This window comes from Panulirus ornatus, chromosome 19, assembly GCF_036320965.1.
Source record: "Panulirus ornatus isolate Po-2019 chromosome 19, ASM3632096v1, whole genome shotgun sequence".
Lineage (NCBI taxonomy): Eukaryota > Metazoa > Arthropoda > Malacostraca > Decapoda > Palinuridae > Panulirus > Panulirus ornatus.
In genome coordinates, this window is record NC_092242.1 from 45,641,461 (window position 1) to 45,661,751 (window position 20,291).

The following is a 20,291-nucleotide window of genomic DNA, read 5'->3' on the forward strand; positions in this document are numbered from 1 at the left end:
CCATGGAAGCGGAAGTGAATCATAGGGTGGGGGAGGGGGCGAAAATCCTGAGAGCCTTGAAGAATGTGTGGAAGTCGAGAACATTATCTCGGAAAGCAAAAATGGGTATGTTTGAAGGAATAGTGGTTCCAACAATGTTGTATGGTTGCGAGGCGTGGGCTATGGATAAAGTTGTGCGCAGGAGGGTGGATATGCTGGAAATAAGATGTTTGAGGACAATGTGTGGCGTGAGGTGGTTTGATCGAGGGTATATATATATATATATATATATATATATATATATATATATATATATATATATATATATATATATATATATATATATATATATATATATATATATATATATATATATATATATATATATATATATATATATATATATATATATATATATATATCTTTCTTTTTTCTTTCAAACTATTCGCCATTTCCCGCATTAGCGAGGTAGCGTTAAGAACAGAGGACTGGGCCTTTGAGGGAATACCCTCACCTGGCCCAATTCTCTGTTCCTTCTTTTGGAAAAAAAAAAAAAAAAAAAAAAACGAGAGGGGAGGATTTCCAGCCCCCGCTCCCTCCCCTTTTAGTCGCCTTCTACGACACGCAGGGAATACGTGGGAAGTATTCTTAATCCCCTATCCCCAGGGATAATATATATATATATATATATATATATATATATATATATATATATATATACATATATATATATATATATATATATATATATATATATATATATATATATATATATATATATATATATATATATATATATATATATTTCTTTCTTTCAACTGTTCGCCATTTCCCGCGTTAGCAAGGTAGCGTTAAGAACAGAGGACTGGGCCTCTGAGGGAATATCCTCACCTGGCCTCGTTCTCTGTTCCTTCTTTTGGAAAATTAAAAAAAAAAACGAGAGGGGAGGATTTCCAGCCCCCCGCTCCCTCCCCTTCTAGTCGCCTTCTACGTCACGCAGGGAATACGAGGGAAGTATTCTTTCTTCCCTATCCCCAGGGATAAATTGATGAGAACTGCTATTGACGTTTGTGTAAATAAATTATACATTTCCTTTTTTCCATAGCCAGAGGTTGAACCATTATGTGACATTCATTTTTTTCATTCATTTCAAGCTAGAAGTTTCAGTTTTCTGAATTGTTTCTTACATTTTTCATATGTATATATATGTATGTGTGTGTGTGTGTGTATATGTGCGTATGTATGTGTATGTGTGTGTATGTGTATATGTATATATATATGTATATTATCCCTGGGGATAGGGGTGAAAGAATACTTCCCACGTATTCCTCGCGTGTCGTAGAAAGCGACTAGAGGGGACGGGAGCGGGGGGCCAGAAATCCTCCCCTCCTTGTATCAACTTTCTAAAATGGGAAACAGAAGAAGGAATCACGCGGGGAGTGCTCATCCTCCTCGAAGGCTCAGAGTGGGGTGCCTAAATGTGTGTGGATGTAACCAAGATGTGAAAAAAGGAGAGGTAGGTAGTATGTTTGAGGAAAGGAACCTGGATGTTTTGGCTCTGAGTGAAACGAAGCTCAAGGGTAAAGGGGAAGAGTGGTTTGGGAATGTCTGGGGAGTAAAGTCAGGGGTTAGTGAGAGGACAAGAGCAAGGGAAGGAGTAGCAATACTCATGAAACAGGAGTTGTGGGAGTATGTGATAGAGTGTAAGAAAGTAAATTCTCGATTAATATGGGTAAAACTGAAAGTTGATGGAGAGAGGTGGGTGATTATTGGTGCATATGCACCTGGGCATGAGAAGAAAGATCATGAGAGGCAAGTGTTTTGGGAGCAGCTGAATGAGTGTGTTAGTGGTTTTGATGCACGAGACCGGGTTATAGTGATGGGTGATTTGAATGCAAAGGTGAGTAATGTGGCAGTTGAGGGAATAATTGGTATACATGGGGTGTTCAGTGTTGTAAATGGAAATGGTGAAGAGCTTGTAGATTTATGTGCTGAAAAAGGACTGATGATTGGGAATACTTGGTTTAAAAAACGAGATATACATAAGTATACTTATGTAAGTAGGAGAGATGGCCAGAGAGCGTTATTGGATTACGTGTTAATTGACAGGCGTGCGAAAGAGAGACTTTTGGATGTTAATGTGCTGAGAGGTGCAACTGGAGGGATGTCTGATCATTATCTTGTGGAGGCTAAGGTGAAGATTTGTATGGGTTTTCAGAAAAGAAGAGTGAATGTTGGGGTGAAGAGGGTGGTGAGAGTAAGTGAGCTTGGGAAGGAGACCTGTGTGAGGAAGTACCAGGAGAGACTGAGTACAGAATGGAAAAAGGTGAGAACAATGGAAGTAAGGGGAGTGAGGGAGGAATGGGATGTATTTAGGGAATCAGTGATGGATTGCGCAAAAGATGCTTGTGGCATGAGAAGAGTGGGAGGTGGGTTGATCAGAAAGGGTAGTGAGTGGTGGGATGAAGAAGTAAGAGTATTAGTGAAAGAGAAGAGAGAGGCATTTGGACGATTTTTGCAGGGAAAAAATGCAATTGAGTGGGAGATGTATAAAAGAAAGAGACAGGAGGTCAAGAGAAAGGTGCAAGAGGTGAAAAAAAAGGGCAAATGAGAGTTGGGGTGAGAGAGTATCATTAAATTTTAGGGAGAATAAAAAGATGTTCTGGAAGGAGGTAAATAAAGTGCGTAAGACAAGGGAGCAAATGAGAACTTCAGTGAAGGGCGCAAATGGGGAGGTGATAACAAGTAGTGGTGATGTGAGAAGGAGATGGAGTGAGTATTTTGAAGGTTTGTTGAATGTGTTTGATGATAGAGTGGCAGATATAGGGTGTTTTGGTCGAGGTGGTGTGCAAAGTGAGAGGGTTAGGGAAAATGATTTGGTAAACAGAGAAGAGGTAGTGAAAGCTTTGCGGAAGATGAAAGCCGGCAAGGCAGCAGGTTTGGATGGTATTGCAGTGGAATCTATTAAAAAAGGGGGTGACTGTATTGTTGACTGGTTGGTAAGGTTATTTAATGTATGTATGACTCATGGTGAGGTGCCTGAGGATTGGCGGAATGCGTGCATAGTGCCATTGTACAAAGGCAAAGGGGATAAGAGTGAGTGCTCAAATTACAGAGGTATAAGTTTGTTGAGTATTCCAGGTAAATTATATGGGAGGGTATTGATTGAGAGGGTGAAGGCATGTACAGAGCATCAGATTGGGGAAGAGCAGTGTGGTTTCAGAAGTGGTAGAGGATGTGTGGATCAGGTGTTTCCTTTGTAGAATGTATGTGAGAAATACTTAGAAAAGCAAATGGATTTGTATGTAGCATTTATGGATCTGGAGAAGGCATATGATAGAGATGATAGAGATGCTCTGTGGAAGGTATTGAGAATATATGGTGTGGGAGGAAAGTTGTTAGAAGCAGTGAAAAGTTTTTATCGAGGATGTAAGGCATGTGTACGTGTAGGAAGAGAGGAAAGTGATTGGTTCTCAGTGAATGTAGGTTTGCGGCAGGGGTGTGTGATGTCTCCATGGTTGTTTAATTTGTTTATGGATGGGGTTGTTAGGGAGGTAAATGCAAGAGTTTTGGAAAGAGGGGCAAGTATGAAGTCTGTTGGGGATGAGAGAGCTTGGGAAGTGAGTCAGTTGTTGTTCGCTGATGATACAGCGCTGGTGACTGATTCATGTGAGAAACTGCAGAAGCTGGTGACTGAGTTTGGTAAAGTGTGTGGAAGAAGAAAGTTAAGAGTAAATGTGAATAAGAGCAAGGTTATTAGGTACAGTAGGGTTGAGGGTCAAGTCAATTGGGAGGTGAGTTTGAATGGAGAAAAACTGGAGGAAGTAAAGTGTTTTAGATATCTGGGAGTGGATCTGGCAGCGGATGGAACCATGGAAGCGGAAGTGGATCATAGGGTGGGAGAGGGGGCGAAAATTCTGGGGGCCTTGAAGAATGTGCGGAAGGCGAGAACATTATCTCGGAAAGCAAAAATGGGTATGTTTGAAGGAATAGTGGTTCCAACAATGTTGTATGGTTGCGAGGCGTGGGCTATGGATAGAGTTGTGCGCAGGAGGATGGATGTGCTGGAAATGAGATGTTTGAGGACAATGTGTGGTGAGGTGGTTTGATCGAGTGAGTAACGTAAGGGTAAAAGAGATGTGTGGAAATAAAAAGAGTGTGGTTGAGAGAACAGAAGAAGGTGTTTTGAAGTGGTTTGGGCACATGGAGAGAATGAGTGAGGAAAGATTGACCAAGAGGATATATGTGTCGGAGGTGGAGGGAACGAGGAGAAGAGGGAGACCCAATTGGAGGTGGAAAGATGGAGTGAAAAAGATTTTGTGTGATCGGGGCCTGAACATGCTGGAGGGTGAAAGGAGGGCAAGGAATAGAGTGAATTGGAGCGATGTGGTATGCCGGGGTTGACGTGCTGTCAGTGGATTGAATCAAGGCATGTGAAGCGTCTGGGGTAAACCATGGAAAGCTGTGTAGGTATGTATATTTGCGTGTGTGGACGTATGTATATACATGTGTATGGGGGGGGTTGGGCCATTTCTTTCGTCTGTTTCCTTGCGCTACCTCGCAAACGCGGGAGACAGCGACAAAGCAAAAAAAAAAAGAAAAAAAAAAAAGATATATATATATATATATATATATATATATATATATATATATATATATATATATATATATATATATATATATATATATATATATATATATATATGTATATATATATATATATATGCACCTGGGCATGAGAAGAAAGATCATGAGAGGCAAGTGTTTTGGGAGCAGCTGAATGATTGTGTTAGTGGTTTTGATGCACAAGACCGGGTTATAGTGATGGGTGATTTGAATGCAAAGGTGAGTAATGTGGCAGTTGAGGGAATAATTTGTATACATGGGGTGTTCAGTGTTGTAAATGGAAATGGTGAAGAGCTTGTAGATTTATGTGCTGAAAAAGGACTGGTGATTGGGAATACCTGGTTTAAAAAGCGAGATATACGTAAGTATACGTATGTAAGTTGGAGAGATGGCCAGAGAGCGTTATTGGATTACGTGTTAATTGATAGGCGCGCGAAAGAGAGACTTTTCGATGTTAATGTGCTGAGAGGTGCAACTGGAGGGATGTCTGATCATTAGCTTGTGGAGGCGAAGGTGAAGATTTGTAGAGGTTTTCAGAAAAGAAGAGAGAATGTTGGGGTGAAGAGAGTGGTGAGTGTAAGTGAGCTTGGGAAGGAGACTTGTGTGAGGAAGTACCAGGAGAGACTGAGTACAAAATGGAAAAAGGTGAGAACAAAGGAGTGGGGGTGGGGGGGGAAAGGGATGTATTTAGGGAAGCAGTGCGGTTGCGCAAAAAAATTCTTGTGGCATGAAAGCATGGGGGGTGGGTTGATTGAAAGGGTAGTGAGTGGGGGGGTTTAAAAGTAAATTTAAATTTGGAAAGAGAAGAGAAAGCATTTTTGGGCGATTTTTGCAGGGAAGAAATGCAAATGGTGGGGAGGATTTTATAAAAGAAAGGGGGCAGGAGGTTTTAAGAGGAAAAGGGTGCAAATGGTTTAAAAAAAGGGCAAATGAGAGTTGGGGTGAGAGGTATCATTAAATTTTGGGGAAAAAAAGGTTTAAAAGGGAAAAAAAGTGCGTTTTAAAACAAGGGAGCAAAAGGGGAAATTCAGTTTGAAGGGGGGGGTTGGGGGGCTAGGGGGGGGGAAGGGTGGGTTTGGGGGGGGGGGGGGGGGGAAAAGGGCGGGGGTAAGGGGGGGGGAGGGGGGGAAGGGGAAAAAAGGGGGGGGGGGGGGGGAAAAGGGGGGGGGGGGCCCTTTTTTTTGGGGGGGGTTTTTTTTGGGGGGGGGGGTTTTAAAAAAGGGGCGGGGGCGGGGGGCGGGGGGAAAAAAAGGGCGGGGGGGGGGGGGAAATTTTTTGGGGGGGAAAAAGGGGTTTTGGGGGGAAAAGGGGGGGGGGGGGGGAAGTAGGAGAGATGGCCAGAGAGCGTTATTGGATTACGTGTTAAGTGACAGGCGCGCGAAAGAGACTTTTGGATGTTAATGTGCTGAGAGGTGCAACTTGAGGGATGTCTGATCATTATCTTATGGAGGCTAAGGTGAAGATTTGTATGGGTTTTCAGAAAGAAGAGTGAATGTGGGGGTGAAGAGAGTGTTGAGAGTATGGGAGCTTGGGAAGGAGACTTGTGTGAGGAAGTACCAGGAGAGACTGAGTACAGAATGGTAAAAGGTGAGAACAATGGAAGTAAGGGGAGTGGGGAGGAATGGGATGTATTTAGGGAATCAGTGATGGATTGCGCAAAAGATGCTTGTGGCATGAGAAGCGTGGGAGGTGGGTTGATTAGAAAGGGTAGTGAGTGGTGGGATGAAGAAGTAAGATTATTAGTGAAAGAGAAGAGAGAGGCATTTGGACGATTTTTGCAGGGAAAAAATGCATTTGAGTGGGAGATGTATAAAAGAAAGAGACAGGAGGTCAACAGAAAGGTGCAGGAGGTGAAAAAGAGGGCAAATGAGAGTTGGGGTGAGAGAGTATCATCAAATTTTAGGGAGAATAAAAAGATGTTCTGGAAGGAGGTAAATAAAGTTCGTAAGACAAGGGAGCAAATGGGAACTTCAGTGAAGGGCGCTAATTGGGAGGTGATAACAAGTAGTGGCGATGTGAGAAGGAGATGGAGTGAGTATTTTGAAGGTTTGTTGAATGTGCTTGATGATAGAGTGTCAGATATAGGGTGTTTTGGTCGAGGTGGTGTGCAAAGTGAGGGTTAGGAAAATGATTTGGTAGACAGAGAAGAGGTAGTAAAAGCTTTGCGGAAGATGAAAGCCGGCAAGGCAGCAGGTTTGGATGGTATTGCAGTGGAATCTATTAAAAAAGGGGGTGATTGTATTGTTGAATGGTTGGTAAGGCTATTTAAGTGAGTGCTCAAATTACAGAGGTATAAGTTTGTTGAGTATTCCTGGTAAATTATATGGGAGGGTATTGATTGAGAGGGAGAAGGCATGTACAGAGCATCAGATTGGGGAAGAGCATTGTGGTTTCAGAAGTGGTGGAGGATATGTGGATCAGGTGTTTGCTTTGAAGAATGTATGTGAGAATGTTTGCTTTGAAGAATGTATGTGAGAAATACTTAGAAAAGCAAATGGATTTGTATGTAGCATTTATGGATCTGGAGAAGGCATATGATAGAGTTGATAGAGATGCTCTGTGGAAGGTATTAAGAATATGTGGTGTGGGAGGCAAGTTGTTAGAAGCAGTGAAAAGTTTTTATAGAGGGTGTAAGGCATGTGTACGTGTAGGAAGAGAGGAAAGTGATTGGTTCTCAGTGAATGTAGGTTTGCGGCAGGGGTGTGTGATGTCTCCATGGTTGTTTAATTTGTTTATGGATGGGGTTGTTAGGGAGGTGAATGCAAGAGTTTTGGAAAGAGGGGCAAGTATGAAGTCTGTTGTGGATGAGAGAGCTTGGGAAGTGAGTCAGTTGTTGTTCGCTGATGATACAGCGCTGATGGCTGATTCATGTGAGAAACTGCAGAAGCTGGTGACTGAGTTTGGTAAAGTGTGTGAAAGAAGAAAGTTAAGAGTAAATGTGAATAAGAGCAAGGTTATCAGGTACAATAGGGTTGAGGGTCAAGTCAATTGGGAGGTAAGTTTGAATGGAGAAAAACTGGAGGAAGTAAAGTGTTTTAGATATCTGGGAGTGGATCTGGCAGCGGATGGAACCATGGAAGCGGAAGTGAATCATAGGGTGGGGGAGGGGGCGAAAATCCTGAGAGCCTTGAAGAATGTGTGGAAGTCGAGAACATTATCTCGGAAAGCAAAAATGGGTATGTTTGAAGGAATAGTGGTTCCAACAATGTTGTATGGTTGCGAGGCGTGGGCTATGGATAAAGTTGTGCGCAGGAGGGTGGATATGCTGGAAATAAGATGTTTGAGGACAATGTGTGGCGTGAGGTGGTTTGATCGAGGGTATATATATATATATATATATATATATATATATATATATATATATATATATATATATATATATATATATATATATATATATATATATATATATATATATATATATATATATATATATATATATATATATATATATATATATATATATATATATCTTTCTTTTTTCTTTCAAACTATTCGCCATTTCCCGCATTAGCGAGGTAGCGTTAAGAACAGAGGACTGGGCCTTTGAGGGAATACCCTCACCTGGCCCAATTCTCTGTTCCTTCTTTTGGAAAAAAAAAAAAAAAAAAAAAACGAGAGGGGAGGATTTCCAGCCCCCGCTCCCTCCCCTTTTAGTCGCCTTCTACGACACGCAGGGAATACGTGGGAAGTATTCTTAATCCCCTATCCCCAGGGATAATATATATATATATATATATATATATATATATATATATATATATATATATATACATATATATATATATATATATATATATATATATATATATATATATATATATATATATATATATATATATATATATATATATATTTCTTTCTTTCAACTGTTCGCCATTTCCCGCGTTAGCAAGGTAGCGTTAAGAACAGAGGACTGGGCCTCTGAGGGAATATCCTCACCTGGCCTCGTTCTCTGTTCCTTCTTTTGGAAAATTAAAAAAAAAAACGAGAGGGGAGGATTTCCAGCCCCCCGCTCCCTCCCCTTCTAGTCGCCTTCTACGTCACGCAGGGAATACGAGGGAAGTATTCTTTCTTCCCTATCCCCAGGGATAAATTGATGAGAACTGCTATTGACGTTTGTGTAAATAAATTATACATTTCCTTTTTTCCATAGCCAGAGGTTGAACCATTATGTGACATTCATTTTTTTCATTCATTTCAAGCTAGAAGTTTCAGTTTTCTGAATTGTTTCTTACATTTTTCATATGTATATATATGTATGTGTGTGTGTGTGTGTATATGTGCGTATGTATGTGTATGTGTGTGTATGTGTATATGTATATATATATGTATATTATCCCTGGGGATAGGGGTGAAAGAATACTTCCCACGTATTCCTCGCGTGTCGTAGAAAGCGACTAGAGGGGACGGGAGCGGGGGGCCAGAAATCCTCCCCTCCTTGTATCAACTTTCTAAAATGGGAAACAGAAGAAGGAATCACGCGGGGAGTGCTCATCCTCCTCGAAGGCTCAGAGTGGGGTGCCTAAATGTGTGTGGATGTAACCAAGATGTGAAAAAAGGAGAGGTAGGTAGTATGTTTGAGGAAAGGAACCTGGATGTTTTGGCTCTGAGTGAAACGAAGCTCAAGGGTAAAGGGGAAGAGTGGTTTGGGAATGTCTGGGGAGTAAAGTCAGGGGTTAGTGAGAGGACAAGAGCAAGGGAAGGAGTAGCAATACTCATGAAACAGGAGTTGTGGGAGTATGTGATAGAGTGTAAGAAAGTAAATTCTCGATTAATATGGGTAAAACTGAAAGTTGATGGAGAGAGGTGGGTGATTATTGGTGCATATGCACCTGGGCATGAGAAGAAAGATCATGAGAGGCAAGTGTTTTGGGAGCAGCTGAATGAGTGTGTTAGTGGTTTTGATGCACGAGACCGGGTTATAGTGATGGGTGATTTGAATGCAAAGGTGAGTAATGTGGCAGTTGAGGGAATAATTGGTATACATGGGGTGTTCAGTGTTGTAAATGGAAATGGTGAAGAGCTTGTAGATTTATGTGCTGAAAAAGGACTGATGATTGGGAATACTTGGTTTAAAAAACGAGATATACATAAGTATACTTATGTAAGTAGGAGAGATGGCCAGAGAGCGTTATTGGATTACGTGTTAATTGACAGGCGTGCGAAAGAGAGACTTTTGGATGTTAATGTGCTGAGAGGTGCAACTGGAGGGATGTCTGATCATTATCTTGTGGAGGCTAAGGTGAAGATTTGTATGGGTTTTCAGAAAAGAAGAGTGAATGTTGGGGTGAAGAGGGTGGTGAGAGTAAGTGAGCTTGGGAAGGAGACCTGTGTGAGGAAGTACCAGGAGAGACTGAGTACAGAATGGAAAAAGGTGAGAACAATGGAAGTAAGGGGAGTGAGGGAGGAATGGGATGTATTTAGGGAATCAGTGATGGATTGCGCAAAAGATGCTTGTGGCATGAGAAGAGTGGGAGGTGGGTTGATCAGAAAGGGTAGTGAGTGGTGGGATGAAGAAGTAAGAGTATTAGTGAAAGAGAAGAGAGAGGCATTTGGACGATTTTTGCAGGGAAAAAATGCAATTGAGTGGGAGATGTATAAAAGAAAGAGACAGGAGGTCAAGAGAAAGGTGCAAGAGGTGAAAAAAAAGGGCAAATGAGAGTTGGGGTGAGAGAGTATCATTAAATTTTAGGGAGAATAAAAAGATGTTCTGGAAGGAGGTAAATAAAGTGCGTAAGACAAGGGAGCAAATGAGAACTTCAGTGAAGGGCGCAAATGGGGAGGTGATAACAAGTAGTGGTGATGTGAGAAGGAGATGGAGTGAGTATTTTGAAGGTTTGTTGAATGTGTTTGATGATAGAGTGGCAGATATAGGGTGTTTTGGTCGAGGTGGTGTGCAAAGTGAGAGGGTTAGGGAAAATGATTTGGTAAACAGAGAAGAGGTAGTGAAAGCTTTGCGGAAGATGAAAGCCGGCAAGGCAGCAGGTTTGGATGGTATTGCAGTGGAATCTATTAAAAAAGGGGGTGACTGTATTGTTGACTGGTTGGTAAGGTTATTTAATGTATGTATGACTCATGGTGAGGTGCCTGAGGATTGGCGGAATGCGTGCATAGTGCCATTGTACAAAGGCAAAGGGGATAAGAGTGAGTGCTCAAATTACAGAGGTATAAGTTTGTTGAGTATTCCAGGTAAATTATATGGGAGGGTATTGATTGAGAGGGTGAAGGCATGTACAGAGCATCAGATTGGGGAAGAGCAGTGTGGTTTCAGAAGTGGTAGAGGATGTGTGGATCAGGTGTTTCCTTTGTAGAATGTATGTGAGAAATACTTAGAAAAGCAAATGGATTTGTATGTAGCATTTATGGATCTGGAGAAGGCATATGATAGAGATGATAGAGATGCTCTGTGGAAGGTATTGAGAATATATGGTGTGGGAGGAAAGTTGTTAGAAGCAGTGAAAAGTTTTTATCGAGGATGTAAGGCATGTGTACGTGTAGGAAGAGAGGAAAGTGATTGGTTCTCAGTGAATGTAGGTTTGCGGCAGGGGTGTGTGATGTCTCCATGGTTGTTTAATTTGTTTATGGATGGGGTTGTTAGGGAGGTAAATGCAAGAGTTTTGGAAAGAGGGGCAAGTATGAAGTCTGTTGGGGATGAGAGAGCTTGGGAAGTGAGTCAGTTGTTGTTCGCTGATGATACAGCGCTGGTGACTGATTCATGTGAGAAACTGCAGAAGCTGGTGACTGAGTTTGGTAAAGTGTGTGGAAGAAGAAAGTTAAGAGTAAATGTGAATAAGAGCAAGGTTATTAGGTACAGTAGGGTTGAGGGTCAAGTCAATTGGGAGGTGAGTTTGAATGGAGAAAAACTGGAGGAAGTAAAGTGTTTTAGATATCTGGGAGTGGATCTGGCAGCGGATGGAACCATGGAAGCGGAAGTGGATCATAGGGTGGGAGAGGGGGCGAAAATTCTGGGGGCCTTGAAGAATGTGCGGAAGGCGAGAACATTATCTCGGAAAGCAAAAATGGGTATGTTTGAAGGAATAGTGGTTCCAACAATGTTGTATGGTTGCGAGGCGTGGGCTATGGATAGAGTTGTGCGCAGGAGGATGGATGTGCTGGAAATGAGATGTTTGAGGACAATGTGTGGTGAGGTGGTTTGATCGAGTGAGTAACGTAAGGGTAAAAGAGATGTGTGGAAATAAAAAGAGTGTGGTTGAGAGAACAGAAGAAGGTGTTTTGAAGTGGTTTGGGCACATGGAGAGAATGAGTGAGGAAAGATTGACCAAGAGGATATATGTGTCGGAGGTGGAGGGAACGAGGAGAAGAGGGAGACCCAATTGGAGGTGGAAAGATGGAGTGAAAAAGATTTTGTGTGATCGGGGCCTGAACATGCTGGAGGGTGAAAGGAGGGCAAGGAATAGAGTGAATTGGAGCGATGTGGTATGCCGGGGTTGACGTGCTGTCAGTGGATTGAATCAAGGCATGTGAAGCGTCTGGGGTAAACCATGGAAAGCTGTGTAGGTATGTATATTTGCGTGTGTGGACGTATGTATATACATGTGTATGGGGGGGGTTGGGCCATTTCTTTCGTCTGTTTCCTTGCGCTACCTCGCAAACGCGGGAGACAGCGACAAAGCAAAAAAAAAAAAGAAAAAAAAAAAGATATATATATATATATATATATATATATATATATATATATATATATATATATATATATATATATATATATATATATATATATATATATATATGTATATATATATATATATATGCACCTGGGCATGAGAAGAAAGATCATGAGAGGCAAGTGTTTTGGGAGCAGCTGAATGATTGTGTTAGTGGTTTTGATGCACAAGACCGGGTTATAGTGATGGGTGATTTGAATGCAAAGGTGAGTAATGTGGCAGTTGAGGGAATAATTTGTATACATGGGGTGTTCAGTGTTGTAAATGGAAATGGTGAAGAGCTTGTAGATTTATGTGCTGAAAAAGGACTGGTGATTGGGAATACCTGGTTTAAAAAGCGAGATATACGTAAGTATACGTATGTAAGTTGGAGAGATGGCCAGAGAGCGTTATTGGATTACGTGTTAATTGATAGGCGCGCGAAAGAGAGACTTTTCGATGTTAATGTGCTGAGAGGTGCAACTGGAGGGATGTCTGATCATTAGCTTGTGGAGGCGAAGGTGAAGATTTGTAGAGGTTTTCAGAAAAGAAGAGAGAATGTTGGGGTGAAGAGAGTGGTGAGTGTAAGTGAGCTTGGGAAGGAGACTTGTGTGAGGAAGTACCAGGAGAGACTGAGTACAAAATGGAAAAAGGTGAGAACAAAGGAGTGGGGGATGAATGGGATGTATTTAGGGAAGCAGTGATGGATTGCGCAAAAGATGCTTGTGGCATGAGAAGCATGGGAGGTGGGTTGATTAGAAAGGGTAGTGAGTGGTGGGATGAAGAAGTAAGATTATTAGCGAAAGAGAAGAGAGAAGCATTTGGACGATTTTTGCAGGGAAGAAATGCAAATGAGTGGGAGAGGTATAAAAGAAAGAGGCAGGAGGTCAAGAGAAAGGTGCAAGTGGTGAAAAAGAGGGCAAATGAGAGTTGGGGTGAGAGAGTATCATTAAATTATAGGGAGGTAAATAAAGTGCGTAAGACAAGGGAGCAAATGGGAACTTCAGTGAAGGGGGCTAATGGGGAGGTGATAACAAGTAGTGGCGATGTGAGAAGGAGATGGAGTGAGTATTTTGAAGGTTTGTTGAATGTGTTTGATGATAGAGTGGCAGATATAGGGTGTTTTGGTCGAGGTGATGTGCAAAGTGAGAGAGTTAGGGAAAATAATTTGGTAAACAGAAAAGAGGTAGTAAAAGCTTTGCGGAAGATGAAAGCCGGCAAGGCAGCGGGTTTGGATGGTATTGCAGTGGAATTTATTGAAAAAGGGGGTGACTGTATTATTGACTGATTGGTAAGGCTATTTAATGTATGTATGATTCATGGCGAGGTGCCTGAGGATTGGCGGAATGCTTGCATAGTGCCATTGTACAAAGGCAAAGGGGATAAGAGTGAGTGCTCAAATTACAGAGGTATAAGTCTGTTGAGTATTCCAGGTAAATCATATGGGAGGGTATTGATTGAGAGGGTTGAAGGCATGTACAGAGCATCAGATTGGGGAAGAGCAGTGTGGTTTCAAAAGTGGTAGAGGATGTGTGAATCAGGTGTTTGCTTTGAAGAATATATATGAGAAATACTTAGAAAAACAAATGGATTTGTATGTAGCATTTATGGATCTAGAGAAGGCATATGATAGAGTTGATAGAGATGCTCTGTGGAAGGTATTAAGAATATGTGGTGTGGGAGGCAAGTTGGTAGAAGCAGTGAAAAGTTTTTATCGAGGATGTAAGGCATGTGTGCGTCTAGGAAGAGAAGAAAGTGATTGATTCTCAGTGAATGCAGGGGTGTGTGATGTCTCCATGGTTGTTTGATTTGTTTATGGATGGGGTTGTTAGGGAGGTGAATGCAAGAGTTTTGGAAAGAGGGGCAAGTATGCGGTCTGTTGTGGATGAGAGAGCTTGGGAAGTGAGTCAGTTGTTGTTCGCTGATGATACAGCGCTGGTGGCTGATTCATGTGAGAAACTGCAGAAGCTGGTGACTGAGTTTGGTAAAGTGTGTGAAAGAAGAAAGTTAAGAGTAAATGTGAATAAGAGCAAGGTTATTAGGTATAGTAGGGTTGAGGGTCAAGTCAATTGGGAGGTAAGTTTGAATGGAGAAAAACTGGAGGAAGTGAAGTGTTTTAGGTATCTGGGAGTGGGTCTGGCAGCGGATGGGACCATGGAAGTGGAAGTGAATCATAGGGTGGGGGAGGGGGCGAAAATTCTGGGAGGCTTGAAGAATGTTTGGAAGTCGAGAACACTATCTCGGAAAGCAAAAATGGGTATGTTTGAAGGAATAGTGGTTCCAACAATGTTGTATGGTTGCGAGGCGTGGGCTATGGACAGAGTTGTGCGCAGGAGGGGAGATGTGCTGGAAATGAGATGTTTGAGGACAATATGTGGTGTGAGGTGGTTTGATCGAGTAAGTAATGTAAGGGTAAGAAAGATGTGTGGAAATAAAAAAAAGTGTTGTTGAGAGAGCAGAAGAGGGTGTTTTGAAATGGTTTGGTAACATGGAGAGAATGAGTGAGGAAAGATTGACCAAGAGGATATATGTGTCAGAGGTGGAGGGAGCGAGGAGAAGTGGGAGACCAAATTGGAGGTGGAAAGATGGAGTGAAAAAGATTTTGAGTGATCGGGGCCTGAACATGCAGGAGGGTGAAAGGCGTGCAAGGAATAGAGTGAATTGGAACGATGTGGTATACCGGGGTCGACGTGCTGTCAATGGATTGAACCAGGGCATGTGAAGCGTCTGGGGTAAACCATGGAAAGTTGTGTGGGGCCTGGATGTGGAAAGGGAGCTGTAGTTTCGGTGCATTATTACATGACAGCTAGAGACTGAGTGTGAACGAATGGGGACTTTGTTGTCTTTTCCTAGCGCTACCTCGCACACATGAGGGGGGAGGGTGTTGTAATTCCATGTGTGGCGAGGTGGCGATGGGAATAAATAAAGGCAGACAGTATGAATTATGTTACATGTGTATATATGTATATGTCTGTGTATGTATATATATGTGTACATTTGAGATGTAAAGGTATGTATATTTGCGTGTGTGGACGTGTATGTATATACATGTGTATGTGGGTGGGTTGGGCCATTCTTTCGTCTGTTTCCTTGCGCTACCTCGCTAACGCGGGAGACAACGACAAAGCAAAATAGAATAGATAAATGAATAAATATATATATATATATATATATATATATATATATATATATATATATATATATATATATATATATATATATATATATATATATATATATATTTTCATTTTGCTTTGTTGCTGTCTCCCGCGTTTGCGAGGTAGCGCAAGGAAACAGACGAAAGAACCCCCATACACATGTATATACATACACGTCCACACATACAAATATACATACCCATACATCTCAATGTACACATATATATATACACACACAGACACATACATATATACACATGTACACAATTCACACTGTCTGCCTTTATTCATTCCCATCGCCACCTCGCCACACATCGCCACATATTTATATGTATGTATATATATATATATATATATATATATATATATATATATATATATATATATATATATATATATATATATATATATATATATATATATATATATATATATATATTTATATATATATATATATATATATATATATATATATATATATATATATATATATATATATATATATATTTTTTTTTTTTCATACTATTCGCTATTTCCCGCGATAGCGAGGTAGCGTTAAGAACAGAGGACTGGGCCTTTGAGGGAATATCCTCACCTGGCCCTCTTCTCTGTTCCTTCTTTTGGAAAAGAAAAAAAAAAAAAAAAAACCAGAGGGGAGGATTTCCAGCCCCCCGCTCCCTTCCCTTTTAGTCGCCTTCTACGACACGCAGGGAATACGTGGGAAGTATTCTTTCTCCCCTATCCCCAGGGAATATATATTATCGCGTATTATCATTTCTACAAGCTTACTTCATTTCGTGTGTGCCTCTGTTTGGACCCCAGGTTTGTTGATCACCTGCCGAAACTGCTCCCTCTGCACCTCCTTGTCCGCTACTGTCAGAAGGCTATGTGTGTTTTAGTTTTTTCTTTCTAAATGAGCAACATTTAGAACATCTAGAAAAGATCCACAGTCTTTAAACGAATTCACCTTCTTTCCTGTGATTCTGTACCTCCTGAATCACCGCCAATAAACTGAATTTGTTGTTCATATCCAGTGATTCTATTTCTCAGATCCCTATGCTCCTCTCTCACCTCATGACAGCCTTTATGATCCTTAAACTGACTCGCCAGTTTCTGTAACTACTCCTCCGGTTGGGTTAACTTCGGGTCTTGCTTTGTCTCAATTTTCCACAACGTCTCCAGACATTTGTCCCTCGTTCATCTCTCCTTCTCGCCTCTTCCTAAAGGATCTTGTTATAACTGACGGAGATTGGCACATTACTCTACCTGAGTCCACACCAAACTGTCGTTCAATCTGAAAATAAAATAAGTACTGTACTTGGTGGTGTTGGTGTGTGTTGACAAGCTCGTCCAAGCTTTGCTGTCTAATTTCTGTATATTCTTTAAGATCTATATCTTATTCTTCCTTGGATCAGGCGGTAGTGAAGGTCTTAAACTGATCCCCCACAGTAGTACTAGTGATTTTTTTCGTTATCAAATTAGTCATGATTTCTATTAATCTTATATCTTGGAAAATGCAATGAATCTAGCAAATAAATGGGCAATTTTACCATAAACATAATGTCTAGATGAAATAGTGACCGACTTATTAATGATAAATGAAATCTAAAGTAACACTTGAAGTTATAACTTATGCATTAATCAGTGACAACTGTTGTAATTTTCAGCCACTGGTATCAAGTGATGCATATTTCACCCTCGCATTCTTGATTTTGCTCCTGTCTCCTCTCACCTCGTAACTCCTTGCCTCGCCTCTCATTCTTTACCCTTCGTCATTTTACCCTCCTCCACCTTACTCATCCCTTTCCTCCTACCTTACACTCTCCACTCTTCCTGACACTCTCTCTCTCTCTCTCTCTCTCTCTCTCTCTCTCTCTCTCTCTCTCTCTCTCTCTCTCTCTCTCTCTCTCTCTCTCTCTCTCTCTCTCTCTCTCTCTCTCTCTCTCTCTCTCTCTCCTCTACCTCACTAACCCTCATCACCTTACCCAACTCTTCCTATATTTTGCTCGACAGTCAGATCGACAGCAACAAGTTTATGCAGCTGCCAGAGGGTCTGCTGGACGAACTGAAGCGCGTCGAGCAGGTGAAGCTCTCTATGAACCCATGGCATTGTGACTGCTTTATCCTGTACCTCACTGGGTAAGTAGGAAGCAGGCGTGATTCATGATGTAAGTTTTCTACTTCAGCAGATCCATAAGCAGGAGACAGGTCAGACTTCCGGTCTATTATTTTGCTTCACATGATCAGTAAAGAGTAATAAACCTTTACAATGTATTTTGTGAGTATGTTCCTATACGCTCTGACTCTGATGTATTATCTGCTGCTGGCTGGACCAAACATTTGTTTCTACCGACAGAATCTCACTATGGTTCACATATCAAAAGGATCTAACTGAGGATTTGCCATAAGCCAGATCAAGAGTTTGTTTTGTTACTGGAAGGGTTTAACACTAGCTTTGATACAGTTCAGATATAACAGTTAATCTGCTGTTGATGGGATTCAACAGTAGTAGTGTTGCCGGCGGGATCTGACAATGGACGTACCAGCGGAGGGACCTAAAAGTAATTCTCTTGCTTGCAGAAACTATCAAAAGGTTTGTGTTACAAGCTTCGACTGGCAGTAGCAAGCTCTGTTACTTGTTGGATTTAAAAGCGCCTGATCAAGCAGCTAACCTTAAAAGTAGTTTTTGTTACCGATTGAATCTAATTGTGGCTCTGCTACCGGCAGGTTCTGCCACTGACTTTGCTACAGTCGAAATTACACAATTGTTCAACTAACGGCAACACCTAACACTGGTTCTGTTATTGGAACTATCTAATAGTGAATTTGTTACCGGACGAATCTATCAGTTCCTCTGCTACCAACGGCACCTAACAAGAGATTTGCCACTGCCTCAGTAAAACACCGGCTCTGCTGATGGTAGGATCTAACAGTAACGTTGGCTCTAAGTCAAGAATTAACTATTGGCTCTACTACCAACAGGATGTGACACAAGTCGTGTCACAATCGGAAACTAAGAGTATTCCTGCCACCACAATGAGTCAGCTGCCTGTTATACATCTAGTGGTAACTGTGTTAATGATGGAATGTAACACTGTTACCAGCTGTGTACGTAAGTTGACGATTACATAGTTGTACCAGCAGTTCTACCGCCATGAGAAGTTAACAGTGAGGCTGTCCTCGGAAGATTATAACAATGATTCAGTTGCCGCCAGGGTATAACAGTGGCATGGCCAACATGTGAGTGTAACAGTGGCTTTGCCATTAGTAAGTAGCGTTTCACACTGTCTTTAGCAGCTCTGCTATTGGTAATGATCAGGTCTGATGGTGGCACCGCTGCTGGCAGGAACCAACAGTGGCCTGTAACCCACAGACACTAACAATAGCTCTTCTGTTAACTATATACACCACTATAGTTAACAGTCTATGCTACCCACTGCAACTAACAGTGGTTATACCATTGGTAAAAACTGAAAACGATCTCTGTTCCATGAGGGATGTGGCAGCCACTCTACTGATGATGGATCACGCTCTGTTGACGACTGAGCTTGACAGTTCTTCCCACACTTGCGAGTTCTAACAGTCTCTGTCATGGGAACCATATGATAGCGGCTTGTCTACAGATGAAACATAGAGACTTTGCTGTTGGCAGACTCTAACAATGGCTCTTCTGTAACCGGCAGCTTTTGGAATGAGTTTTTAAACCTACATTTCTGCAGTGCTTCTGTTGTGGCTCTGTTTTCGGCAAAACCTAGCAGAGGATCAGCCACCAATGAATCAAACAGAGACTCTGCTACCGATATGTGTAGATAGAGACTTTACCGTCGTTTAGATCCAAAATTGGTTCTGTTAAAAGCATGATCAAACAATATCTTTCCCACTAGTGGATTGTATTGCACCATCAGTTCCACACAATGCCACTACCTCAGGTCAACATTACCCATGGCCAAGCTTCCTTATAAATTCTACAGCAACTCAGCTACTGGCTGAAGATGACAACGGCTCTGTTACTGCAGGATCTAAATTGTCTCTGGTACCAGCAAAATCTGGGAGAGGCTCTGTTCCCAGGAGGTTCAGATTGTAGCCTGCTTAAGGTATAATCGTGGCAATATTATCGCCAGGATGAAACTGTGGCTCTGCTACTGGTTACTCTAACAGTGGCTCTGATTCCCACATGCTCTTACAGTGGGTCTGCTTCCACTATGTTTCTGACAGTGGCTCTACTTCCCTTATTTATCAATAGTGGCTCTGCTTCCATCATGCACTTACAGAGGCTCTGCTTCCTTGTATCAACAGTGGCTCTGCGTCCCTCATGTATCAAAAGTGCCTCTCCTTCCCTTAAGTATTTACAGTAGCTTTGTTTCCCTCATGAATTATTAACAGTGGCTCTGTTTCCCTCATGTATCATTAACAATGGCTCTGCTTCTCTCATGTATTAACAATGGCTCTGCTTCAATCATTTTGTTATCAACAGTGACTCTGCTTCATGAATTATCAACAGTGGCTCTGCTTCCCTCATTTATTATCAACAGTGGCTCTGCTTCCCTCATGTATCATTAACAATGGCTCTGCTTCTCTCAGGTATCATCAACAATGGCTCTGCTTCCCTCATGTATCATTAACAATGGCTTTGCTTCCTTCATGTATTACTAACAGTGGCTCTGCTTCCTTCATGCATTATTAGCAGTGGCTTTCCTTCCTTCATGTATTATCAACAATGGCTATGCTTCCCTCATGTATCATTAACAGTGGCTCTGCTTCCCTCATGTATAATTAACAGTGGCTTTGCTTTCCTCATGTATTATTGACAATGGCTCTGCTTCCCTCATGTATTATCAACAATGGCTCTGCTTTCCTCATG

The 20,291-nt window shown here is 41.6% G+C and overlaps 1 protein-coding gene across 1 annotated transcript in view; it reads left to right on the plus strand.

Annotated features, from left to right (window-relative positions):
• Positions 1-20,291, plus strand: part of LOC139755482 (uncharacterized) — a 283,256-nt gene that overhangs the window by 232,509 nt on the left and 30,456 nt on the right. The window contains exon 10 of the mRNA XM_071673820.1: positions 17,444-17,569. Coding sequence (XP_071529921.1) covers positions 17,444-17,569 — 126 coding nt within the window. The remainder of the gene's footprint in view (positions 1-17,443; positions 17,570-20,291) is intronic.